The 27,942-nt window shown below is 39.2% G+C and overlaps 2 protein-coding genes across 2 annotated transcripts in view; one reads left to right on the top strand and one right to left on the bottom strand.

The window, feature by feature from the left end:
• The window catches only part of LOC136885753 (arrestin domain-containing protein 17), a 191,774-nt gene that overhangs the window by 12,641 nt on the left and 151,191 nt on the right, over positions 1–27,942 (top strand). The gene's annotated exons all lie outside the window — the stretch shown is intronic.
• On the bottom strand, positions 383–16,627 carry LOC136885324 (L-selectin-like). The gene is made up of 5 exons (XM_068230293.1): positions 16,611–16,627; positions 16,301–16,518; positions 5,694–5,859; positions 769–976; positions 383–400 (listed from the first exon to the last, which is right to left on the bottom strand). Exons 1-5 carry the CDS (start codon positions 16,625–16,627, stop codon positions 383–385), a joined length of 627 nt encoding a protein of 208 aa, XP_068086394.1.

The raw sequence follows: 27,942 nt of genomic DNA, 5'->3' as shown, positions 1-27,942 counted from the left end.
GAAAATGGCTTGCTTTCTCTGGACACCTGTATAGAATGGATTCCCACAGGCTGTGTAGCCAGCAAGGGTAGAGCCGCTGAATCGCTGTGGATGCAGCAAGTGGAGAAGGATCTGGCTGAACTTAATATTGCCATCATAATTAACAGTAGCAACTACCGTTCAACTATTAAAAACCAGACCCTTCCTAACATCCCTTACAGAAACTAACCACAATGAGACCAGGAAATGGTCTGAGCAATGCAGAGAATGAAGGATTACTGGGCCAACAGAAAAGGTCAAGGTACCAAGAAGAAAGCGGCAGCCAGACCTATCATTAAGAACACCACAAGCGACAACCATCAAAAATAACAACAACACAGCTAAAGCGCAAGCACCATGGTCCTCAGGTGGCCCAAACGAACTAAAAAAATGAAAGCATTTTTTTATAGAGTTCACATCAGGGTACTTTTTAGTATTCGAGCCCCACTGTCGGCAGCCCTGAAGATAGTGTGTCGTGGTTTCCCATTTTCACACCAGGCTGTACAGTAATTACGGCCACGGCCGCTTCCTCCCACTCCTAGACCTTTCCTATCCCATCGTCGCCATAAGACTATCTGTTTTGGTGCGACGTTAAACAAATTGAAAAACATTATTTTTTAGTGTTCTAAACCCAATTTAGATATTTTTTCTTGAAATTCATGAAATATTACTATAATGTCCTTTTAATTGTACAGATTCGGTACTTACTTTGTTTAAAATATTCATAAATGCTCCTCACATAATACTTACAAGCATATCAACAGGAAGTTGTGGAACCTCTGACCGAGCATCATGGGGAACAATGTCGCTGTCTTCACAAATGAAAGGTTTCCGATGGTTACAGGCTATGTCATGCCAGTGGATCCCATCTGAGTGAAGGTTATTGAGTATGGCCAGGCAGTCTTCAGATGGTCCTCCTCCCCTATGCTCTCGATCATCAGGCTGCGGCACGCCAAGTCTGAAATGGAAGTCATTAAGCAATTAGTCTGCCTATGTTTCAGGGTAATGCATTTGTCATTTATAGCCTATTGGAGGTTGAAAAAACAACGGCCTTCATAAAATGTAGCTAAGGAGTCTGCCCATTGGTCTAGCTGCTCTCGCTTTACATGTGCTGTTTACTGGCTGAGTAGCTATGTGCGCTTTCCTTAGCTGAAAATGTTCAAGAAAATTGGAACGAAGCATTTACTATTAGACGGTACAACATTAAGCTAAACTTAAGTAAAATTCATAGATTAACCAACAAATTAAGTATTGGAAAGTGGAATCTTCTTTTAAACCAAAGTTGAAGACTTCAACGGCATTTATGGCGGAGTAGGTGGACTTCGGTACACTGCAGAGATGGTGAGAGAGGCAGCACTGGACTCGGGGATGAATATGAGTACGATCTAAAGAGGCCAAAGGCTTTTTAGCAGGCCTGATGGTCCCTTGGTGGAGTTAATACCACAAAAGTCCATCTGTCAGCATCAGCACTCCTTGTTATTGATGTCCGCCAAAAGCGACATGCGTTCCTGGTGTTCTCGTCCTGGGGGAGCTGAGAAAAATAGCAAACTGTAGAGGTCCTTGATTCACAACCACTGTTGAAGAGAAGTTCTCTATTTATTTAGTGTGTGTTCTAATATTCTCGTACTGTAGAGCAGTTGTTACTGAAGATGTTATTGGCGGCCTGAAAAAATCCTGGCATTTGGTATAAAATGTCTTTGGATGTGGCGAGCGCATCGTACTAATCTATATATATAAAATAAGAGTTTTATCTGTACATGGCTCAGAATTTAAAAAGAATGGTATTTTTGTATCAGACATGTGCACAGTAACAAAGAAATGCACTTTTTAATTTTCCGTGATCTCTGTCTGTTTGTCTGTGTGTCTGTCTGTCTGCCTGTCTGTCTGTATGTATACAAGTATAAAGAATGAGAGTTTTCCACCTAATCAATATATTATATGTCTAAAATATTTCGATTACATTAAAACAGAGTACCGGTTTCGACCTGTTAATTAGGTCATCGTCAGCTGCTGATGAACCTGTTTATTCAATAACGATTGTACGATGTTAAACATTACTTATACTAAACATGAATGCCACATATTCCAATAAAATATAATGCTGTAATGCTATAATATAAAACAGGGTAGAGTTCTTGATGTCTAAAATCCTTGTGTCATGTGAATGCCACATGTTCCATTAAAATATTTTAAAATACACAAGGATTTTAGACATCAAGAACTCTACCGTGTTTTATATTTTAGCATTATAGCATTATATTTTATTGGAATATGTGGCATTCATGTTTAGTATAAGTAATGTTTTACATCGTACAATCGTTATTGAATAAGCAGGTTCATCAGCAGCTGATGATGACCTAATTAACAGGTCAAAACCGCTACTGTGTTTTCTTCTTCTTGTTTTCGAATGGGTCTACTATGGACCACGTTAAGCATCATTCATTTACGGTTCTTCCTCTTTCGATCGGCCCAGTACTTCTTCATCCTTTCGGAGTGGGCTTCTTTACGTTCTCGTGACCAGTTGTTGCCGGTCTGTTTTTTGCTACTTTGATCTTGGAATCCCTTAATTTTGTTGATGATTTTTCTGTATTCCTGTCTGTTGTATACTACCTGCTGTGATATATTATTTTCCTCCATATCATCCTTGACCCCTTTAAGCCAGCTAGTTTGTGTCTTCCTGTTCTCCATGTATTCCAGAATTCGCTTGGCTGTTCTCTCTGGTGGCATTCTTTTAATGTGTCCGTAGAAGCAGAGTCTTCTCTTCTTGAAGGATGTTGTGATTTTTTCGGTCCTTTTGTATAGTTCCTCATTTGGTCGCAGTCTAAATTCTTGACCCACTTTCCTGGGCCCTAGTATCTTCCTCAAGATCTTCCTTTCTGTCTTTTCAATGTTTTCTAGTAAGCCCTTCCTGTTCAGTGGAATACATTCGATTGCATATAGACTTTCTGGTTTGATGACAGTGTTGTAATGTCTGATTTTTGCAGTGAATGAAACTGTTTTTTAATGTAATTGAAATATTTTAGATGTATAATATAGTATTGATTAGCTGGAAAACTCTCATTCTTTATACTTGTGTGCTCAAACTATCAATACGGACAACGAAGCTGATAGATTATAGTATGTCTGTCTGTATGTATGCATCACGAGAAAATGGCTCAAGAGAAGATTTTGATGTTGTGGTGTGCAGCGATATATCATGGCATGACTTGTACTGATACAGAAACTCACTATGATGTTTATCTGTGCTTGGTTTTGTTATTTAGCTTTTGTTTCTTAAGTGCATTGTACTTTTGCCACATTTTTTCCACTTTTTCACTAGCGCATTTGTTACCTTTTTTTTCGTGGGACAGTATGACGGCACAGTAGTACCAGGCGTTGACTGAGCAAATTTATTAAATGCAGTTAACTGCATCCTCCACCCCGAGCTCATAAAAATTATCTGCTGTCTATTTTCTCCCAGTTTGCCTTGAACTTCAATACTGAGGTCTTGTATGAGCAGTAGTTTATCCCTTTTGCTGTAAAACCTAAATAAGCCTTCCCCCCACCCTACAACCCTTACACCTTAGATTTCAAAAAAATAATTTGCTACTTACTTTCTTCCTTTATTTTGAACTTAAGAAGTACTGAGTTTCACTAATGTATACACCACGGTTTTCCCGTGATGCCGTTGAGCAGAGCTGTTCGATATGGCAACCCTGTTGTCGTAAGAGCAATACTGTTTTCTTAACATGGAATGACCTATAATAAGAAGTAATCCATAATGCTTCCTTTCAGGTTTAGCTTTTACACTGTCTTTGGACTCCCGTTCCATGTTCGCAACGAATGCCGTAGTTGAAAATTTATGTTTTGATTATTTATGTAGCCACTTAAGTGCAGCCGTGCCTCATCACTAAAAAATAAAAGTTCTGGGTCAACATAACCATTCGTCAACGGACTGAAGCAACCAGTTACACTACTGAACCCAAGCGAAACTGTCAGATCCTCTTAAGTGTTGGCCAGTGGTGGGTTTGTACGGTTTGGCTTTTTACAGTTTTGTTGATTTGTGGGCAGGAGATAATGACACATTAACTTGTAGTACGAAATAGAACATAGATTTTGTTGGAGTTCTTCATAAACCTTTTCCTCTGTTAAAACAATTTGTTTCTTGTGCATTTTCTTCTTAAGAATGGTCCCAGTGGGGCGGAACTTCTTCACTAAATTATGTACCGCATTCCTGTGAGGAGGAAGGATGCCAGGAAATTTGCGAATGAATCGAAAGTGGCACTCTCTAACAGAAGAATGTTTTGCATAGCACAACAATGAATTCATGCTGCTCTGCTGTATACATCATTCATTAAACATAGGGTAACTTGTGTATTCATAGTACACCCTAACGGGCTTCGATTGGAGACCCAAGCATAATAATGCGCCAGTGTAACCTGACGAATAACCATGGATGAGACTATATCGAAGAGCAGCCCAAACTGCTAATACGGGCTTTGAATTGCCTTCCTCCTACTTTCTGTGCTAGCCTCAGCAAACTAGAGCACTTGGAGGGGTGGTAACGTTAAAAAAATAAAAAAATAAGAAAAATACTTGAGATGGATTCTTATCCATGGTTATTTGACAGGTTACTGATTCATTATTATGCTTGGGTCTCCCATTGAAGCCCGTGACTTACTTTGACTTAATTCCTGTTGTTCCTTGTGGAACATAGGGCATCAACATAGAATCTCCATCTGATCCTGTTGCCAGCCAACCTCTTCACCTCTCTCCAGGTCTTGCCTTCTTCCATTGCCTCCATGTGTGCTGATCTTCACCACGTTTGTTTGGGCCTTCCTCTCCTCCTTTTACCCTGCGGGTTTCAATCCAGTGCCTCTCTCTCAATGGCTTCATTCCCACTCCTCAATGTATGCCCTATCCATTTCCGTCACTTTATCTGTATGTCCATCTCGGTTTCACCCGTCCTTCTCCATAGTTCATGACTGGAGATTACTTCTGGCCAGTAGATGTTCAGAATCTTCCTTAAACAGCGGTTCACAAAGGTCTGCAACTTGGAGGTAATCAGTTTAGTCACTTTCCAGGTTTCAGACCCATACAGTAGAACAGCCTTGACATTACTTTGAAAAATGCAAAGTTTGGTCCTGATAGATATTTTGTTGTTCTTCCATACTGGATAGAGCTGAACAAAGGCACCATTTGCTTTTTGTATACGTTGAGAGACATCCTGTACTGCTCCTCCATCTTTGGTAACTACTCTGTACACTGCCCACCAGTGTACCACCTTACCCAATGTGGTACAAATAACACAATTTCTGAAGTGATTTGAATGGGATGGAAAGATGCAGATGCTTTCAATGAGCTGTACAGGACACTGTATGCTTTCAGTAGAGAAACTACGCTATTTCACAGTTAACACATTGAACACACTATCAATATGAGAGGTATTAAACTAATCTATTGCAGTGAAGATATGGGACTGAACGCTCAATCGCTACTGCACTTTGTGACAATATACTGTATATCGGAAGAGTTCTGACATAACAGCACAGAATGTTTATATATATATATAGATATATTACAAAGAATCCTCTCTGATCTATTGTAACACTGTGAAATTTAGCAGTAACAAAAAAGTTATTACTTCAAAGCATATACATCCTCTACCTGTGGGGATGATAATTAAGTGTACGTACCCTCCCGTGTTGCTCCAGTCTGCGTCCAACCTGTTAGTGGTGGGTGGTAATTTCTTGTGGCTGCCCACCCAGAACCATCCATAAACACTGACAGGTTTCAAATCAGGACGATCACAACCTTCAAAGTTGCACTTACGCCCTCCAGTCCATGCATAACTTTGATTTCCTGGAATATGAAGGAAAGTATTTTTAATTTATTAAACAAAGCACATATGTGGGCATGTGCTGTTTTATCACTATTTATGTATGGTTAACGGGTAAGGGAGAGGAAGACATACTCATAACAGGATGGGGTAGGACGGGCCTACCCCAAAGAATGATGGAGATATATGTGGGGTAAGGAGTGAGAGAGGCGGGGAACAGGACGAGAGCGGTTTCAGCCCCATGTGGCCAGCCGCAAATGGAATGGTGAGAAAACTGCACTGTCATCTGCTAGGGGTAGCTGGGGTCCTCTTTTGGGCCCCACGGTCGTACCATCACTGGGAGGGTGGCCTTTTTCTCACCAGGGGTGATGGCGCGGCTGGACAGTAGTAGTAGGGGTAGCTAGCTTGTCCTTTTTCATAGTATTATTAATATTATTACCTTTTTTTCTTTTTTTTAAATATTAGATGGAGACAATGGATGTGGCATGTAGGGACTGAGGATGATTGCCGTGGTGACCCTTCCTTGGGAGTGTCACGTTTCCGGAGTATCTGATGGACCTCATGGCATGCCCAAGGAGTCTCATGTTTCTTTTCTTTTGTTGTTAGTTGTTTGTGCATGGAAAGGGGCATTGTGAACATGTATCGGGGCTAATCGCCTGTTATGTTCAATAAATACTATACTATACTAAAAAAAAAAAGCAAAGAAAAGTCATCTCCAGACAGGCCATGAAGGCCCTTGGAGGGGTGGAAGGTAGAGGCTTCCACTATCCGTAACCTCAGCACTAGATGGGGTGGAGTGGTTAGCTCTATGCCCGGCCGTCTTTGCTCCCAGGAATTAACCTGGTACTCATTTTTGGTGTAGGCTGAGTAAACTTCAGGGCCATATGCACCTCCAAAAGTGGAAATCTCATTTCTTAAATTTTACGACTTCGTGATGCCCATGTCCTTCCGGGTGAACCGAGCACGCCTTTACCGCCTCAGCCAGGCAGCCCCTATACTATACTATACTATACTAAACAAAGCTTTAATGCTTGATGCAAGTGTAATGGACTAGTATAACTTGGAAACAATTCTCTAACCAATGGGTAAATAATGAAAATATCGAGCTCGACTATTATTATTATTATTTCATAAATAAAAAGTACCAGGTTGAAGGAGTCTGGAGAATCCTCCCCAATGAAACTGTCTATCAAGAGATTGACCCAGTTACCAACATGATGAAAAAGAAAAGAATCTCTTATTTCTTTCACATCTTACGATAACCACAAAACAGGATTTTACGACAACTAGTGATGAGAAATCTGGGAAAGAAGACAGGAGGGCATTGGATCAAAGAAATTCAAGACGATCTCAAAACGGTAGGGCTCTAAATTACAGATGCAGAGACCAAGAATAAAATTACCTCCCTTCTTGAGAAACACAAATTTTCAACTGAAATGATGCAGAGAAGGCCTGTAGAGATTTCAGACGAATTAAGAACACTGTGATCAGAACAAATGAAGAAGTACTGGGCAGATAAGAAGAATGAAACAGTACAACCTTCAAAGAAAAAGTGTACGTGGAAGACTCAAGTGGTCCAATGTGGCCAATAAAGTTAATATTATTATTATTTACGTAGTTATGTACCAACTTTATTTGGTATAAATCGTGCTTGTAACAAAACATGTGAGGTTATGTCATGACATGTCTGCTGTATGTATATTAATATGAGTTTATTTAATGTAAGAACACGTGATTAATAGTATATAATTTCCTACCTATCAGCCGAAAGAGGTGGACAGATTCAGTGTGGGAGTACATAGAGAAGAGGGGAGGAAAACCAGGAGATGTACTTAAAAAAGGAGAAGAGTGGTGGAGAGACAGGTAGCGATGGAGGTTCTTGATTCACAACCCGACCCGGGAAGCTGGAAGTGGGAAATGAAGATGATGAAGACACAATTGACAGCATTGCGTGCGTGTGTGTGTTTTTTGTTTTTGTTTTTACAACATGCTGAAAATCCAGAAGATTCATAAAATAACATATTGTCCAACATGGTACCTTGACATGCCAAAAATTATGTGACTGCAGTATGTAACTTATATCACATATAATAAACTTCATGCTTGAGGTTGTATTAAATTGAAATAAGATTTATAACGGTTCAACCTATTCAATACAAAAAGAATTAGAAATGTATTGTTACATTCCTATTTGATTTCAAGTGCTACCGGTACTGCTGATCACATAACAGCAATGCATAGGAAAACATAGGTGATGTATAAATCTTTCACCAGTTGCAATTCAAGAAGCACTATAACACTTTAGGGATTAGTACTGCGTGATGAAAGTTCCTAAAATCCTGAAGAAGTCAAGGATCAATCACATAAATGTAGCAAGTCACAAGTTCTTGGAGAGCAGCAAGATATACATGCTGAATGACACTGTGCTTCCAAATGTTTATGAAACTCGATGAATGGTTCAAGGATCAAGCCTGCAAATGCTGCTAGGTGCAAAATTGTACAATAGTGTTTAATATAATTGATGATAGAAGTACTGTATATATTAATGTTTATAGAATGTTGTATGTCACATTCTTTTGATATGCAGAACAGTTGACATAAAAAACAATTGTGAAGAGAAAAAAGTCAAAAAGCGCAATATTAGAAGATATGAGAAACTCATTTACATAGCGTGTTATTTCTTGAAGATAAGAGCTCAGATTGTTCTAGAGGTGGCATAAGGTGTCTGTCTGTTAGGTCATCAGCCCAGAGGCTGGTTGGATCCTCAAATAGCACCACTAAAGGTTATGCGGTTATAAGGAAATCCCAAAAACCAATGACAGCACCAAAATGAGGCGTACTGAACCGTAAGTGACATTATAATACACAGTTCAATGCGGAAAAGAAAAAGAGAGGAAAAAAGTTATTTTTTGAAGATGATTAATCGAACAGGAAGTAAAAATAAGAAAGGAAAGGATAGGATATGGAAATAAAGGAGGAGTAGTAGTTTAAGGTGGGGCAGGTGGATGGGTTGTTGGAGGTAGAAAACGCTTTCGGGACATCTTCAGTCAAATAAGAACAAGACCCATTAAAAATATATATAAAGACAAAGTTCAACTATTTGACAAAATTCTTTGCATCCTTGTTGCAACGCGACGTGTTGACGTCTTGTCATAAAACTTTCGTTAATATGTAAAAGAGTCTTAAAACTAACCTGCATGTGGGTGTAACATAGATCACAGCAACAAAATATATTACATATATTGTTTTAACTGTATCACTATGTCCGTGGACTGATCAGATTTGAAGCAACACGGCTTATAAAATATATTGATCGTGCTGATGTTGATGACCCAGCATTTGAAAATATTGCACACACTGAGTGGCCAAAAGTCACTAGTAGGGGTGTCCCATTAGAAAATGTGCCGTGTTTGACCCCTGAGCATTGTGGCTAGCTGCGGCATAGCTGAGCAGTCTGTCACAGACACCAGGGTCGTGAAGATGGCAATACGTTGTGAGTTAACCAGTTTTGAATGTGTGATGATCAGCGGCACGCGGCAGAGATTATATGCGAATTCAGGTTTCCGAGATTAACAGTGTCGAGGGTGGATCTTTAATATCACAGAGAGAATGATACGTTCCGCGTAAACCGCCGCATGGGAAGACCACAGGTGTTTAACGAATGGACATCACGTTGCCTCTGCAGAACCATACTGGACGTTTAAAAACATTTAAGTCACTGGTGTTTGCTTATGGTTTGCAATGTTTCTTCTTCTTCTTCTTCTTCTTCTTCTTCTTCTTCTTCTTCTTCTTCTTCTTCTTCTTCTTCTTCTTCTTCTTCTTCTTCTTATTCTTCTGCTGCTGCTGATAGGCTGAGTGGCTCAGATGGTTGAGGCACTGACCTTCTGGCCCCAACTTGGCAGTTTCGATCCTGGCTCAGTCCGGTGGTATTTTAAGGTGCTCAAATACGCCAGCCTTGTCTGAGTAAATTTACTGGCACATAAAAGAACTTGTTCAGGACAAAATTCTGGCACCTCACTGTCTCCAAAAACCATCAAACAGTAGTTAGTGGGACGTAACAACAATGACATTCTTCTTCTTCTTCTTCTTCTAATTAAAAAAGTTCTAATAGTTGACACAGCTGTTGTAAAATGGTGTGGTGTGATTTATATTTAAGCTTATAAACCTGTTAATATGTGAGTGCACTGGGCTGAGTGGCTCAGACGTTGAGGCGCTGGCCTTCTGGCCCCAACTTGGAAGGTTTGATCCTGGCTCAGTCCGGTGGTATTTTAAGGTGCTCAAATACGCCAGTCTCGTGCCGGTAAATTTACTGGCACGTAAAAGAACCCCTGCGGGACTAAATTCTAGCACCTTGTGTCTTTGAAAACTGCAAAAAAAGTAGTTAGTGGGACGTAACCCCAATAACATTATTATTGTTATTAATATTTGAGTGCTATTGTTATTTATTTTGTTATCATAAAGGACATTGTAGTGGCTGGGGAAACTCCTCTCATAGTTGATGTTTTGGTGTTTTCTTTCTTATCTGCCAATAAGATGCAATGGCAGAGGTGGAAATGGCTGTTAAACAAATGAAAACAGGAAAAGCAGCAGGGATGAATGAAATATGTGTGAAAATGGTAAAGGCAGCAGGACCTATTCGTCTGCATTCGTTATAGAGGCTGCTTAGGTGTCTTCTTTCAGTCCTTAGGCAGGTATCAACTGGATGTCCTCCATTTCTCTCTGTCCTTAGCATCTTCCTTCATTTTCTTGTAACTTCTTTCTCTCTTCGCATCTTTCAGCATTCCAAACTTTCTTCTTCCTCTCCCTCCTTTTCCTTCAACTTTTCCCTCCATGATTCTCTGTAGTAGACATTTTCTACGTACTATGTGACCAATCCAAGATGTTTTCTTCTTCTGTATCATCATCATGAAGTTCCTCTCCTCTCCTACCCTGCTCAACACCACCTCAATTCACTTTCTCCATTCTTCTCCATAACCACATTTCAGAACTTTCTAAATATTTTTGTTCTTTCTGTCTGACTGTGCACATTTCAGAACCATAAGACACCACACTCCACACAAAACATTTGGTAAACCTCTTCCTAAGTTTAATTGGTATGCTTCTAGCTGTCAGCAAACCTTTCATTCTCCTGAAAGCCCTCTTTCCCGTGGATATTCTATGACTCAGTTCCTCTGTACAACTTCTGTTGGAAGTTATCAAGCTTCCCGACTACTGGAACGATTGAACCTACTCTAATACTATTCCATTTAAGGTGTATATGGAGGAAAAAGTAAGTACCCAATGATTGGTGTAAAGGCGTAATAATACCAGTATTTAAGAAAGGTGACAGGAAAGTATGTGACAATTATCAATGAATTACACTGTTGTCAGAAGTAGCCAAAATATTGGAGAGAATAACAGAAAGGAGAGGAAGGTTGGAAAGAAATGTAGAAGAGCAGTATGCATTTCGTTAGGGCAGTTAAACAATAGACTATATTTACCATGAGATTACTGATGGAAAAACATTGGGAATATGGGAAAGATCTGGTGATGGTATAGTGTTAATAGAGAAAAGGTGTGGGAAAACCCTGGAAAGAAAAGGATGTGGAAGGCAATCAAGGGAACTAGTGAATTGTTCCAGTTGTGTTCAGACTCCAGTGGGGAGAACAGATTGATTTAGAAACCAAACTGGACTAAGACAGGGAAGTTTATTGTCTCCACTTATGTTTATAATGGTTATGGATGAAATTCTAAGGGAAACAAAGGGGAGGGGATGTGAAGATATTGTTGTTTACATTACATAGTGATCTGGGGAATCAGCAATACAGAAGTGCAAATCCAACTGGAGTCTTTAAATGACAATATTGAGAAAGATAGTATGAAAATGAGTGTGGAGAAGAGCAAAACAGTGGTGATGATAAGAGGAGAAAGAGAAGGAAAAGAAACCGTTAGTATCAGGGGACAAATATTTGTGAAGTGAAATAATGTAACATGCAAGGTTGGATAAGCAGATCAGTAGAAGGGTGTTTTACCAGACTGCAAGGAACCTGGTATGGAACAGAGAAGTTCCTATCAAATGTAAAGAGATGTACTATACCCATATTTTAACGTATGCATCAGACAGAGACTTGGACTTTGACAGCAAAAGATAAGAGTAAAGTTCAGGCCCGTGAGATGAAGTTCCTGAAGAGTATGGTAGGGAAGACACGGAGAGGCAGAGTAGGAAACGTTGAGGTCAGAAAAGAGATGGGGGATGGAAGACAATAAATTGAGATGATTTGGACATGTTATGAGGATGGAGGAGGGAGGGATACCAAAACAAATGTTGGAGGCTAAAGCTAGAAGGAGAGAGGACAAGAGGGAGGCCCAGAGCAAGATGGATGGACTCTGACAAGAACAGTCAGTATAAGAAAGAGAAGACTGGACTGGAATACAATTACTGAAGAGGAGTGGTGGAAGGAGAGGCAACCTGGCAGGAGCTGAACAAGGGGAAATGAGAATGATGGTGAAGATGTTAATAAATATGGAATCTGAATACTTGCCTTGCACTAAACGTTTTGATACCAGAAGATCCGATTTAATAACCGGACGGGCAAAATAAAACTGTGCCGGAAAATATTTAAGACTGATGCGGAATGAACAGGAGAAGCGCCCAGTGTTCTCCCTAGGACCATTTTAGTGGGCACGCCCTGCCGTTTTTACACGCCGCCCAGCTAACATAACCTAGATACACGTAGTTACGTAATATTAATGAATATTTGAATCATGGCGTGCTCCAAATTGAAACGTAAATACTGTAAAACTGTTTATTTAAATGATAAATCTACACCATTATTAGCATGTCGTACGATGTCAGCATTGGTGTTGGTGTTTACCCAACAAAATTCACTAAAACTCAGCCTTAGGCGTCCAAGAAAGATTGGGTTTACTCCGCAATCTAGTAGGCCTAGAGTAAAACGGAACGTCAAAACTGACGAGCAAGTAGCCAAATGGCATCAAATAAAAATGTTTGCACACAGTAGCTAAGGCTATATTATTATTGTTAATGCCCTGAAGGGAATAAATTGAAATTTTATCTTATTCATTTCTTACGTAGTATTCCCCGCCCGGCTACTCATTCCTGCCACCCGACTGATGAAAATTTCTGGGGAGGACACTGGAAGCGCCTATAACAGGAAATGCTGGAAACCATGATTTCGATACACCAATCGCTGGCTGTCACATGTACAGTATTATTGTACTAAATAGAAACCTTTTTAAGGATATTTTATTTTCACTACGAGATTTGCTGAGGGAATTTCACATTCTACCTTAATAGAAAATCACATTCAAAATGTCCAGAAGTACATGCGTTATGTTTTGTAAAAGTGATAGGGGTTTTATCAAATTCACATCATACAGGAGACAAAATAATAACATGATGTCTACCAAACTTATAGTCTGAACACACTACTGCTGGATATAAGTGTTTATGAGGCGAACTGTATTGTATTGTTAATCCACGATTGTCCAGTAACTTTGTAAATACACCATAACTTGTCATAACTGAAGCTTCTAAATTTGGACATTTTTAAATTCCCTGGCAAAAATATTTATCAGTGATTTAAGCCTACTAGGAAGCACTTATGACTAGCTCTTTTTGAATGCTCACTTTCATTCCCAATACTTCTTGAGCCCTGCTGTTAGTTTTCCTTTCTTTCCTGTGAAAGAGATTTGTGAGATTTAGCAACCTTTGGTAGAGGAGACCACGAATTTAACAATTTACAAAATTTAGGGCAGTCTGAGATATCAAGATCAGAAATCCCAGCGGAAGCTAAGTCTCTCTTTACTTCACTGAGCCACATGCTTCCAGTCTTGTAGCTTTTCATGAGTGAGAAGATCTTCTCAGAAGGTGCCCATAAAATTCTGGCCACCTATGTCGCGTGCTAGTGTTAGCCGTTTTCATCTGTTGGTACAGTTCAGAGTTCGCTTTCAGTCGGTAGGTTCCATCCAGGAGCACTCTTGGCCTGTGAATTTTCCGGAGGATACAACTTTCAACTTTTTCCAGGTCGTCCACGGTGCCTTTCCTGTTCATCAGTAAGGTCTCCATAGCATATAAGAACTGGGGTCTGACAACAGTTTTGTAAGGGCATAGTTCGGCGTTCTTCGAAATGCACTTCTTGTCGCCACAGTTTTGCGACAGTTGGTATGCTGCGTTGAGTTTGGAACATCTGTCTAAGATGTAGGTTCCGTCTCTACCATTGGGGTGGACCTGTTCGCAGAGATACCGAAATTGATGGACTTTTCCAATCTTTCCATAGATGGTCACAAAGGGGTTTTCCCAGGATGCTTACTCTCAAAGTACTTGGTCTTTTCGTATGATATTTGTAGTTCTATCTTTGTCGCTGTCTCATGTAGGGACTGAACACCTACTGCAGCATCTTTAGAGTTGTTGTTTACGATCAAGATGTCATCTTTGAAGGCCAGGCTCCTGGTCTTGATCTTGTCCGGCACCGCAGTGTAGGGGGCAACGCGTCCATCTGTCACCCGGTGGTCCGGTCAGGGGTTTTTAATTGTAAATGATTAATATCCCTGGCCTGGGGACTGGGTGTTTGTGTCGTCCTTAATGTTCCTTTCCTCACATTCAACACTTTACACTTCCGCAATATCCAAATACATGCAGGTTCATAACATATGGTGCAAGTAGGGGCAAAAGATCTTTGTAGGTCAACGCCCAAAACAAATAGCATTAAAAAAGAGAAAATCCTTGATCTTCCGTATTCCAGCTCAAATGGTAACCGCAGATATGCCATCTCTCCCTGATTTAAGCGGGAGACTCTCTATTTTTGGTCCTTCCTTGCTCTCTCCTGATCGCAGAGACTTATCTCCCGATTTTGAGAACAGATTTAGTATTCCGGTATTTTTTGAAAATCCCAGGTTTTTCTTCATTCTTTAAGTAGCTGGGGAGAATTGATGTTCAGTGGGCAGTGGCAAGACAGATACAATCAGCTGGTGGTCTCATATATGACAAAATCTCTAACGTAATGCTTGTTATTTTATCATTTCCGCATAGCAGTGCTGACTGTGAGACTATCTTCCAGCAAATTACAAGGACAGAAAATCAGTTCAGATCAAAGCTTCCCCAAAAAGAGCTCTGGAAAAGAATTAAACCTTAAAACCTGTTCAACGAGGCCACTGCTTTGAGCATAAATCTAGTTCAGAAATTTATGAAGATGCCTAACACAGTTACAATGAAAAGTCAGCCATGTGTTCTAAAGATCAGATACATGCAGTATTTTAGTATAAAATACTCGCAATATTTCAGTACTTATAAATAAATAAATAAATAAATTAATGAATTAATTAATTAATAAGAGCAATTACATAATTGAGTAGTATAAAGTGTTAAATATTCTTCAAAGTTATATCATCAACGATGTATCTTAACACGTCGGTATATGCCACAAAAAATCTCCTGATTTTTGACTTTTGAAGGTTGGCACGTCTGTAACTGGTTTGATTCTGAGATGATTATTATTATTATTATCATTATTATTAATGAATAAATTCAACTTTCCTCATGAGGCAGCTGCTACAAGGACAAAGAATATTGATTACAAAATATCGTCTGTCTTTGAAAGTCAATGGTGAATTTGTTAGAATGTGTTAGTTAGAAAATAACACATGGTCCAGAAATAAATTAGAAAAAATAATATGATGATGTAAAATTTGTCAAATGCTTTATAAATGTTTGCAGAGTATGGTTACTGAACCTCGTATTGTGGCAACAGCAGTGTCATGAACTCGTGTCTGATTAAGTCCAAGAGAATCTCACAATTGTATGAGAAATTTGTGGCTGTTTGCAGTGGGATTATCGATAACCCACTTCACAGATTGGACCTTATGATAAGTTTAGCTTGTTTGACTTATGATACATTTCTTTAAAGTTATTTATGCCACTGTAAGTGTTACAAGATACTAGAATCATTCCGTATTGACGGTTTTCACTTTACAATGGCGAAAAATGAGAGTATCCTCCTATTCAATACATCATATATTCCGTCATTAGACGGAGCAAACAAATTCAAACATGTTTCGGCTCGTTTGAGCCATCTTCAGTGAAAAAATTAGGGGGGTTGGAATAATTTACATAATATAAGTTGAAAAAATGCTAAAAAACATAATGAAAGAGCAAATGAAAAAACAAAGGAGAGCCTAGACGGAAATAAAATTAGCACAAATATACAATATTTACATCAATATGCAGAGCAAAAAACAACTTATTGCGACAAAATTCAGTGAAACAGGTGTTAATTTAAAATAATAATTGAAACTAAAAACTGTTTGTGCCAAACATGTTTCGAGATGATGATTCTGGAGTATGATAAACATACTTGAGCGTCACTCTGATGTATCATATCCAACTAAACTGAATGCAGGGAAAACAGATTTAAATTACTGGTAGGCACGCTGTGATTATCATTGTGAAAACAGATAAAGGCTTACCTTTCGCTAGCCTCTCCTTTACAAGAATGTTTTCTTCCTGGGTCTCCAGACCTACCAGATCCATGCAGTGAGTCTGACAGAACTCTCTGGCCTCCATCCAGCTCAGCTCCAACTCTGAGGTGCGAGGATCTTCCCAGGAAAACAGGTACCCATGGCCTTCATGAGTCAAGTGTACCACTCCTGGGAATTGATAGATTTTGAGAACAGATATAAATGGCCTGCTAAAATAATAACACCTTCATTAATTCATAAATGTTAGGTTCTTCAGTCTACCAAAACTAATTTTTGAGTAAATAAATGCATAAATTACCTGAAAAAGAAAAGCATATGGTAACAGAATTACACCAGAAAAATAAACGACTTAATTAAAAGAGAATGACATGTTTTGCTCTTGAAAGAACATCTTCAGATTCTATCAAATCACACTCAAAAATATTTAGGAATGTAGCAGTGTGATTGTTGTGTGGGAGACTGTTTACCTCGGATGGAGTATGGGTATTTGAGTCGCCTTGACATGAAATCTGCAGTGTATTCGAAACGTCTGCAAATCAAGAAGTTAGTATAAATAACCACCTAATCGATTAGGTGGTTATTTATACTAACTTCTTGATTATATTCATCGATACGGTCATGAAATGGACAACTTGTAATACGTCTGCAAATTGTACGGAATGTACAACGTGGTTCAACCCAGAAGAAGAACTAAATAACTCTACACACTGTGGAAGCTTCACTTCTAAACATCTAGGAGTCCCGTTAGATAGAACACTCTCCTTTACACAACACCTTCATAACGTCCAATCCAAAGTAAAAACACGCAACAGTATAAAAAAAAAATTATGTGGTACAACTTGGGGTTCAGTGGCAACTTTACTTCGATGCACAGCTTTGGGACTTGAGTTTTCGGCTGCCGAGTACTGTGCTCTGTTTGCCCTCACACCAATCTCATAGATACACAGCTCAACACCACGATGCGTTTCATCACTGGCACAATAAGTTCAACACCCACATACTGTCTACCTATCCTCAGCCATATCTCCCCACCAGATCTTCGACGTAAAAACGCTCTCCTCAGGGAGTTCAAGAAAGTAATGAATAATCCCCAGTTACCAATACATGGCGATATTGCTGATGTCCATCTGAATCGTCTAAGGTCTTGAAATCCACCAATAAGAACTGCAATAGACTTGAAGAATTCCAACTTCATTATAACTAAAGAATGGCAGGGAAGACAAGACACTAGGCCTAAGTCAACTCTGCCACAAATTGGTTTGTCGCTGCCTCCTGCATTTGAGCTTCCTCAAAAAACCTGGTCTACTCTTAACAAGATATGATCAGGCCATGGTAACTGTGCAGATTTTCACTATAAATGGAAAATAATTGCTAAACCTAAATGTGATTGTGGTACCTGTAAGCAGACCATCAAACATATTATCACTGAGTGTCTAATATTGCAATATATCGCTTCTTATTTAAGGTAGATTGAAGATCATTACTTTTTGAGTGCAAATAAAATATTATAATTAACTACAACCCTAATAGGCTCATTCTAGAGCACCTTGATTTCATTCATGGTATAAATCTAACTATAAGATAAATAGAAAAAATATGCTAATAATTGTTCATGATATGATATTTGATCAGTTTATGATAATGATGACTGGTAGAAGGAAGGCAATTTCTACATCAAAGATGAGAAAAATTATGGCAATCAGAAAAAATTGTAGTGAAAGAGGGAGCCATATGGAACCCTTGGGATCAAACCCACATTAAAAAAGCAAACGTTTTCCTGCTCATTAATATTTTTTTAAAGATAGGATGGAAGCCAGAGCCATTACAATTAATGTTAAGAAAATTGTGAATATTGTAACAATGAATATGATTCAGATTATTTAATGTGAATTCATCTTTTTGATTGGAAGTCAAATGTACTTATATACTAAATAAATAGGTTATCTTCCTCATCAGTAGATAGAAATATATAAGAATAATCATACTATGTCAACAAAGTGTGAATATCATTTAACAGCTTCAAATCTGAAATGATGGTTGATAGAAAAATGACATCTCAAATGTCATATTAAACATGTTAAGAGGAAGGCATTTCCAATGATGACATGCAACACATGGAATCCTCTTGCTATGAAGAAGGTTGACCCATATGCGGCGTCACTAATAGTAAAGGGGGATTCAGTATACTTGTAGGCTTGGATGATAGTAAAATAGATGCCTAGCAAGATTGTGAAGAATAGTCTTTGGGTGGCTTGACTATAATTTCCCTCTGTTAAGCTGTGGTGAGCTCAAGTAACGGTTACACCTGAAGTGGCAACATCAGTGATTTTGCTTGTGCATTTCCAGAAATAAATAAATAAATAAATAAATAAATAAATAAATAGGCACACTGGGTTGAAATGCTGGCAACCAAGAATGAGTAAGCTGGAAAATTTATAATGTCTTCTCTTTGGAATTAAGTGGTATGTTCCGAGCTGTCAGTGGAGAGGTGGTGTGGAATGACATTAATAGATGAATAAGGTTGAGTGGAGTTTTTAAAAATAGGTGATGATGATGATGATGATGATGATGATGATGATGATGTTTGTTGTTTAAAGGGGCATAACAGCTATGTCATCGGCCCTTAATGGTACGAGATGGAATGAAAAGATATGATAATTAAAATTTTAAAATAATATCCACTGACTAGAAATGAAAACCAATATAATTAATTTTGTGTGGATATTACTAGCCGATTGCAGCCCTTGTAAGGCAGACCCTCCGATGAGGGTGGGCGGCATCTGCCATGTATAGGTAACTGCGTGTTAGTGTGGTGGAGGATAGTGTTATGTGTGGTGTGTGAGTTGCAGAGATGTTGGGGACATCACAAACACCCAGCCCCCGGGCCATTGGAATTAACCAATTAAGGTTAAAATCCCCGACCCGGCCAGGAATCGAACCCGGGACCCTCTGAACCGAAGGCCAGTATGCTGACCATTCAGCCAACGAGTCGGACATGAAAACCAATGATTTTGAAATTTAAATAATCAGTGGATCTAATCTACAATACCTTATTTTCTGATAAAATTATAGAAAATATAGATTACAATGAAATAAGGCATTGCCTTGAAGTACAGAGAAAAATTATAGAAAATATAGATTACAATGAAATAAGGCATTGCCTTGAAGTACAGAGATATACTGTATATCATTCAAGTTAGAAGTGAAAATAACATAATTGTTGGCAATACGTGGTTTACAAAAACGGAACTCACAAAAAATAACTAGATATGGTTGGGGAGATAGAAAGACAAAGGCATTTTGGTGGAGAAGGAGAAACGTAGACAACTGGAAGATGTGGCAGCAATGCCAAGAGAAGACTTCGATGGAGATCATAAAGTGGTGGTAGCCAAATTAAGACTTGGTAAAATAACAAAGTTAATAGAAAAAAGGGAAAGAAAAATGAAGGGATGGAGGTTAAAAGAGAAAGAAATAAGGGAAAAGTTTCAAGAGGATCTGAAGAAAGAAATTCCCAAAGATAACATGAACAGTGTGGAAGAGGAATGGACATATTTCAGAAATGGTTTTGTAAAGTGTGCAGTAAACACATGTGGAAGATTAACAGGAGAAAAAGGAAAAAGAGACTCTTTGGTGGAACAGCAGGGTAAAGGAAGCAGTTAAAGAGAAACAAAAGGCTTGGAGGAATTGGATAGGCAGCAATAGTACAGAGAATTGGCAGAAATGTAAAGCTAAAAAGGTATGTAAGAAAATAGTACAAGAAGAGAAACGGAAGAACAGGGAAAGTTTCACAGAAACTTTACAGGAGGATATAAAGGGAAGTAAAAAGGTTTTGTATTGTTTGGTGAAGAATAGTTTAAGAACTAGGGAAGATATAAAATTTGTAAAAACTGAAACAGGGCAGATATTGACACAAAGAGATGACATAATAAAAAGATAGGAAGAATACTTCTCAGAATTGCTAAATATTAAATATAGTGACCTGGTATATGAGAAGGAGAAAGAAGTAACAGTGGGAAAAGAAGAAGAACAGGAAAAGGAGATATCGATGTTAGAAATAGAGGAAGCCGTACAAAATATGAAGAGCGGTAAAGCAGCAGGAGTGGATGAGGTAACTACGCAAATGATAAAAGCAGCAGGACCAATAGGGCTACAGTGGCTGTATAGATTATTTAGAATAATCTGGAGGAAGAAAGAGATCCCAGAAGAGTGGGGAAAGGGTTTAATTATCCCATTATTTTTAAAAGTGATAAAAAAAGGAATGTAATAACTACAGAAGGATGCAATGTAAAGCAAACTGAAAAAAAAAAAAAAAGTGATCTGTAACTTTTGTTATATAGCGTTTATCGATAGGACCACTATTAACACTGTTTGAGAAATAAATTTTAGGCCTTCCCCTAAACTACCATTTCATCCAGCCTGAATAAAATAATTTATAACTTATACTGTAGTGCCTTATTCTCAGACGTTGCATACTGATTTTAATTAAATTCTGTTAATCCATTTACTCATGGCTCGGCGTTGATATGCACTAAGCATCAAAAATCTAAATTCATGAATATCTCTGTTATCATAGCCGGTACTGTAAAACTGTATAAGACCTAAATGATTGGAAATTTAATTCTATATAACTTTAGTTATTGATAGGACCACTAATAACATAAATATTTGAGAATTAAATTTTAGGCCTTCCTCTAAGCTACCATTTCGCCTAGAGTTAAAAAATGATTTATAGCCTAGATTGTAGTGGCTCATTCCCCGATTTTACATTCCAATTATCATTAAATACTCTTCAGCCATTTTCTCGTGATGCGTGTACATACATACATACATACATACATACATACATACATACACCATCATTATAGACTGTTATGCCTTTCAGCGTTCAGTCTGCAAAACCTCTGTGAATTTACTAAACGTCGCCACAATCCTCGATTTGCAACTAGTGTCGTGGCCTCATTTAGTTCTATACCTCTTATCTTTAAATCGTTAGAAAGAGAGACTAACCATCGTCGTCTTGGTCTACCTCTACTTCTCTTACCCTCCATAACAGAGTCCATTATTCTCCTAGGTAACCTATCCTCCTCCATTCGCCTCACATGACCCCACCACCGAAGCCGGTTTATGCGTAGAGCTTCATCCAACGAGTTCATTCCTAAATTTTCCTTGATCTCCTCATTCCGAGTACCCTCCTGCCATTGTTCCCACCTGTTTGTACCAGCAATCATTCTTGCTACTTTCATGTCTGTTACTTCTAACTTATGAATAAGATATCCTGAGTCCACCCAGCTTTCGCTCCCGTAAAGCAAAGTTGGTCTGAAAACAGACCGATGTAAAAATAGTTCTGTCTGGGAACTGACTTCCTTCTTACAGAATACTGTTGATCGCAACTGCGAGCTCACTGCATTAGCTTTACGACACCTTGATTCAATCTCACTAACTATATTACCATCCTGGGAGAACAAACAACCTAAATACTTGAAATTATCGACCTGTTCTAGCTTTGTATCACCAATCTGACATTCAGTTCTGTTGAATTTCTTACCTACTGACATCAATTTAGTCTTCGAGAGGCTAATTTTCATACCATACTCATTGCACCTACTTTCAAGTTCCAAGATATTAGACTGCAGGCTTGCGGCACAATCTACCATGTAAACTACGAACAGCAAAGGTGAAAGTTTACAGCTTTGTCTAACCCCTGTAAGTACTCTGAACCAGGAACTCATTCTGCCATCAATTCTCACTGAAGCCCAATTGTCAGCATATACCGGGCAAGTTGGCCGTGCGTGTAGAGGCGCGCAGCTGTGAGCTTGCATCCAGGAGATAGTAGGTTCGAATCCCACTATCCGCAGCCCTGAAATGGTTTTCCGAGGTTTCCCATTTTCACACCAGGCAAATGCTGGGGCTGTACCTTAATTAAGGCCATGGCCGCTTCCTTCCCACTCCTAGGCCTTTCCTATCCCATCGTCGTCATAAGACCTATCTGTGTCGGTGTGACGTAAAGCCCCTAGCAAAAAAAAAAAAAATTGTCAACATAAATGCCATTGATTGATTTTAATAATCTACCTCTAATTCCATAGTCCCCCAGTATAGTGAATATCTTTTCCCTCGGTACCCTGTCATATGCTTTCTCTAGATCTATGAAACATAAACACAACTGCCTATTCCTCTCGTAGCATTTTTCTATTACCTGCCGCATACTGAAAATCTGATCCTGACAGCCTCTCTGTGGTCTGAAACCACTCTGGTTTTCATCCAACTTCCTCTCAACGACTGATCGCACCCTCCCTTCCAAGATGCCAGTGAATACTTTGCCTGGTTTACTAATCAGTGAGATACCTCGTTAGTTGTTGCAATTCTTCCTGTTCCCTTGCTTATAGATATGTGCATTTACTGCTTTTGTCCAATCTGAGTCCAATCTGAAGTTACCTTACCAACACTGCATGCTAATATTACTACGCTATGAAGCCATTTCATCCCTGCCTTCCCACTATACTTCACCATTTCAGGTCTAATTTCATCTATTCCTGCTGCTTTATGACAATGGAGTTTATTTACCATCCTTTCCACTTCCTCAAGCGTAATTTCACCAACATCATTTTCCTCCTCCCCATGAGCTTGGCTGTTCGCAGCACCACCAGGATGATTTCCTTTTACATTGAGAAGATGTTCAAAATATTCCCTCCACCTCTCCCGTGATTCCCTGGGATCTATTATGAGTTCACCTGAATTACCCAAAACACTGTTCATTTCCTTTTTCCCTCCCTTCCTAAGATTCTTTATTACTGTCCAGAAAGATTTCCCTGCTGCTTGACCTAGCCTTTCCAGGTTATTACCAAAATCTGCCCACAAATTCTTTTTGGATTTAACAACTATTTGTTTCGCTCTGTTTCTTTCAACTACGTACAATTCCCTGTCTGCCTCGGCCCTTGTTTGGAGCCATTTCTGATAAGCCTTCGTTTTTACGTTTACAAGCTGCTCTCACTTCATCATTCCACCAAGATGTTCGCCTTTTCCCATCTTTACACACAGTTGTTCTTAGGCATTCCCTTGCTGTTTCTACTACAGCATCCCTGTATGCCACCCATTCACTTTCTATATCCTGAACTTGCTTACTGTCTACTGTTCAGAACTTCTCACTAATCATATCCATGTACTTGTCTAATTTCCTCGTCCTGGAGATTTTCTACCCTTATTCGTTTGCAGACAGATTTCACTTTTTCTACCCTAGGCCTAGAGATACTTAGTTCACTACAGATCAGATAGTGGTCTGTATCATTGAAAAATCCCCAGAAAACTCGTACATTCCTAATAGATTTCCTGAATTTGAAATTGGTTAAGATATAGTCTATTATGGATCTGGTACCTCTAGCCTCCCATGTGTAGCGGTGGATAGCCTTATGCTTGAAGAATGTAATAGAAACTGCTAAACCCATACTAGCACAGAAGTCCAGCAAACGCTTCCCATTCCCATTAGCTTCCGTATCTTCCCCACATTTACCAATCACCCTTTCGTATCCTTCAGTTCTATTCCCAACTCTTGCATTGAAATCACCCATTAGCACTATTCTATCCTTGCTGTTGACCCTGACCACGATGTCACACAATGCTTCATAAAACTTGTCAACTTCATCCTCATCTGAATCCTCACATGATGAATACACTGAGACAATTCTAGTCCTAATTCCTCCCACTGACAAATCTACCCACATCATTCACTCATTTACATGTCTAACAGAAACTATGTTGCGTGCAGTGGTATTCCTGATAAAGAGCCCTACCCCATACTCTGCCCTTCCGTTTCTAACACCCGTCAAAAGTACACTTTATAATCTCCTATCACTTTCTCATTATCTCCCCTTACCCAAATATCACTTACTACTAGCACATATAAAACTTGTCAACTTCATCCTCATCTGCATCCTCACATGATGAATACACTGAGACAATTCTAGTCCTAATTCCTCTAATTGACTAATCTACCCACATCATTCATGGCACATGGGAGTGGGACTCCATTACTCCCATAGGTCCGAGCCTTGCTTAAAATGTTCTGAGCTCGGTAAATTCATGAAGCAGGATGCTACCCTACTTGCACATAGTCCAAGTGAGGATCTCTCCTCTAACGGGTTATGGACTACCGGTGAATTGTATAGTCCTAGCCGCCTGAGCACAAGGAGGGCCATGACTCAGAATATGTCCGAGATGTCCACTCCCATTCCATAGCAACTGGTATCACGACTCTCAGGACCACTTACTAGGCCACTCAGCCATTGCCCATGGTTCACGAACTAGGACGTGACTACAGTAAGCCACACTATGAACCATGAACCGGGTCAGACAGACAGACAGACAGACATACATACAGACAGACAGACAGACAGACAGAAATTATGGAAAAATAAAAAGTGCATTTCCTTGTTCCTGTGGACATGACTGATACAGAAATACCATTCCTTTTTAATTCTGAGCAATGTACAGACAAAACTCTTATTTTATAAATATAGATAGATTTAAATAGATACGTTTTACTCACGGTTGGTGCAGCCTGCAGAATTATTAGTGGGTAGGGCTTGTCCTGTACACAACACTGCTGTACTCAGCAGTAGTAAGAGCACCATTCTTGCTGCAAACATGGCAGATACTGACAGGTTAATGTCCCCCACACTGGACTATATCACTTCTTGATGGTTCTAGCCATTACATGGCTAATGGCAAACTAATGGACACAACTGATATTAGAACTGAGCTATTAACTTGATGACACCTTGAAAAAATTAATAAGTTTGACCCGGAGATCTAAAGCAACATTTTGGGATTTCCACATTTATCAAATATTTTTTATTACAGCTTATCAAAAATATGCCATTTTAAGCCTATATTTTCAAATCTCTATGCTAAGAAACTCTGAATATAACAGTGGAATTGATCTTGAAATTTAGAAGAAAATTTTCTCCTTTATTTTTATTTTTTTAATGACCGGCTCTACGGTGTAGGGGTAGCATGCCTGCCTCTTACCCGGAGGACCCGGGTTTGATTCCTGGCCTGGTCAGGGATTTTCACGTGGATCTGAGGGCTGGTTCGACATCCACTCAGCTGTATGAGCAATGAATTTCATTATTAGGCTCATATTGATGGTTATGGCTTATACTCGGCACCAGTTTAGCGGAACTTCGCACATGCTAGACAGAATGATGTAGCTCTGAATGAGACTGGACGTGTCATGACAGGATGTCTGAGGCCAATTCCTATCCGTAAAATATATCAAACATCGGAATAGCTCCACCAGCCAGATATTTTGAGAAGAACAGCCGCGGAGGAGGAGGAGAAGAAATAATAATGTGATCTGAGACATCCCCTGTACAGACACAAACAGCAGCTTCCCGGGCTAAGATCACAAAGGAGCTTCTTGCAGTCAACGGTGGCAATTACATCATCACCTAATACACATCGACTCCAATTGTGGCGAGATTCGTGTGACTGAAATTTGAAGGATTTTAGTGAAAAAATGCCCCCCCCCTTTTTTTTTGCATAACAATGTAGCCCCGTCCAGGCTGTACCAGAAAATTATAAATTAGTATCCAATCCGACATCAAAAATGCTAATAACAGCCATAACAGGACAGGTCTGAGGTGAGAATATGATTGTCCTTTTTTTAAGTGTTGTATTCTCAGTTTCACATTTTAGTAGTTGTTGCTGTGTTTAAAAATGCTCCTCGCGATAGAGTTTTCCTCATAACCTGTACACCGAGCTCGATAGCTGCAGTCACTTAAGTGCGGCCAGAATCCAGTATTCGGGAGATAGTAGGTTCGAACCCCACTGTTCGGCAGCCCTGAAAATGGTTTTCCGTGGTTTCCCATTTTCACACCAGGCAAATGCTGTGCCTTACCTTCCCACTCCTAACCCTTTCCTGTCCTGTCGTCGCCATAAGACCTATCTGTGTCGGTGCGACGTAAAGCAACTAGCATAACCTGTACAAAATGTATTTACAAGCTGTGCTATATCTCAGGATTAATGCTTCCTAATGATCTTTTATATCCAGTATGCATAACAGCCTTATTTTTCATATTAAATTAGGCCCATGCCCTCCAAAATGATGATATTTATATCTTAAGAATATTAAAAAATCTATTTACTGCAATAATCTTTAGTGAATTATAAAATGTTGTGCAAACTTTATTTGTGCATCAATAAGTTACATTTTTACCACTAAATTTGATTTCATTTCTCACAAAATTGTGTAAAACGAAGAATAACTTAAAAACCAGATGATGGAAGTGAATGAAATGTAGAAAACAGCTAACCAGTAAGGGTCTGTGTATGTGACATACATTTCATTACAAGAGCTTGAAAACTGTAGAAGTTTGAAATTTCAGTCATACCTCCCCTTAAGGAGATACCTCCGGCGGGCTAATATTTGCTGTATGCTACATGGAAGACGTTAAATAGACTGAGAAATGGTGTGTCCCGATGCAAGGTGAATCTGAAGAAATGGGGACACATCACAAAAAACGAACGTTGCGAGGGTGGTGATTTACAGGACCCACAACATCTGTTGATCTGTAAAAACCTGCCTGAAAGTTGCAGCATGAACTATCTAATGTCTGCTAATGATGAGGCCATCAAGACTACTGAAATTTTGGTCCTCACATTCCATCTAGTAATTTAGTTTGTATACTTACACAGATTCCTCTATTTAACTATGTAAAATTAATATCCGAACTGTCAGTCAACACTATCTTTAACCCATGTACACACACTGACCGAAAATTTGTCGAATGTAGGTCTAAGATCGCTTATGCTTTGTGACAGAAATGGGTGGCAAGTGCACAAAGAAATCCTATGAGTTTCCTCAGATGGGCCTACCAGAAGAGTTCATATTATGGCATATTCTAATACCTCTAGGCATGGCATAATAATTGACCCTTCTGTCTGATTCGAGGTTGATCTTCAACAAGCTGAGGAGGTGGATATAAATAAAGAAAGCTATATCATCATCATTTCCCATTATCCAGCTCTAGCTCCACTTTCTTCGGTCTTTCCACCACTCCTCCTCCAACACTGAGTCCCAGTCCAGGTTTCTTTCTCTAATACTGCATTGGATTGTGTCCTTCCATCTGAATCGTGGTCGTCTGTGGCCTCTCCTTTACATTTCCATCACTTTTTTTCATCACTCATTTGCTTTATGTGCCCAAACCATCTTCATCAGCTCTTCTCTATTCTATCATTCATTTTTTTCCACTCCAATTTCTTCCCGGATTTTCTCATTCCTTATTTTGTCTCTTCTACTCTTCTGTATCATACTCCTCAAGAACTTCATTTCGGCTGCCTGTATTCGACTCTCATCCTTCTTTGTCATTGTCCAAGTTTCTGCTCCGTAAGTTGTTATGGGTACGTAATATATCTTGTACATAGTTTCCTTTGCTTCCATTGGCACATCTTTGTCCCATAAGATGTTTCTTACACTATGATAGAAACAGCTTCCAGCTTGAATCCTCGTACTAATTTCAGCATCCAGCTGAGCATTCTCCATTAATTCACTCCCCAGGTATTTGAAGGTTTCCGCTACTTCCAGGGGCTTGTCTGCAAGTCTAATCTGACCTAACCCTTCTTTCTCCCCTCTAGTC

This window comes from Anabrus simplex, chromosome 14 (assembly GCF_040414725.1).
Source record: "Anabrus simplex isolate iqAnaSimp1 chromosome 14, ASM4041472v1, whole genome shotgun sequence".
Classification (NCBI taxonomy): domain Eukaryota; kingdom Metazoa; phylum Arthropoda; class Insecta; order Orthoptera; family Tettigoniidae; genus Anabrus; species Anabrus simplex.
This window is presented reverse-complemented; position numbering and strand designations above follow the sequence as displayed.

Bases quoted from the DNA above. Each gene is read 5' to 3' on its own strand.
- LOC136885324 (XM_068230293.1), bottom strand. The intron at 5,860-16,300 runs GTAAGCCTTTAT...TTCATATTCCAG, and splicing joins AAAGGAGAGGCTAGCGAAAG to GAAATCAAAGTTATGCATGG. The intron at 977-5,693 runs GTACGTACACTT...CTTCCATTTCAG, and splicing joins GACTGGAGCAACACGGGAGG to ACTTGGCGTGCCGCAGCCTG.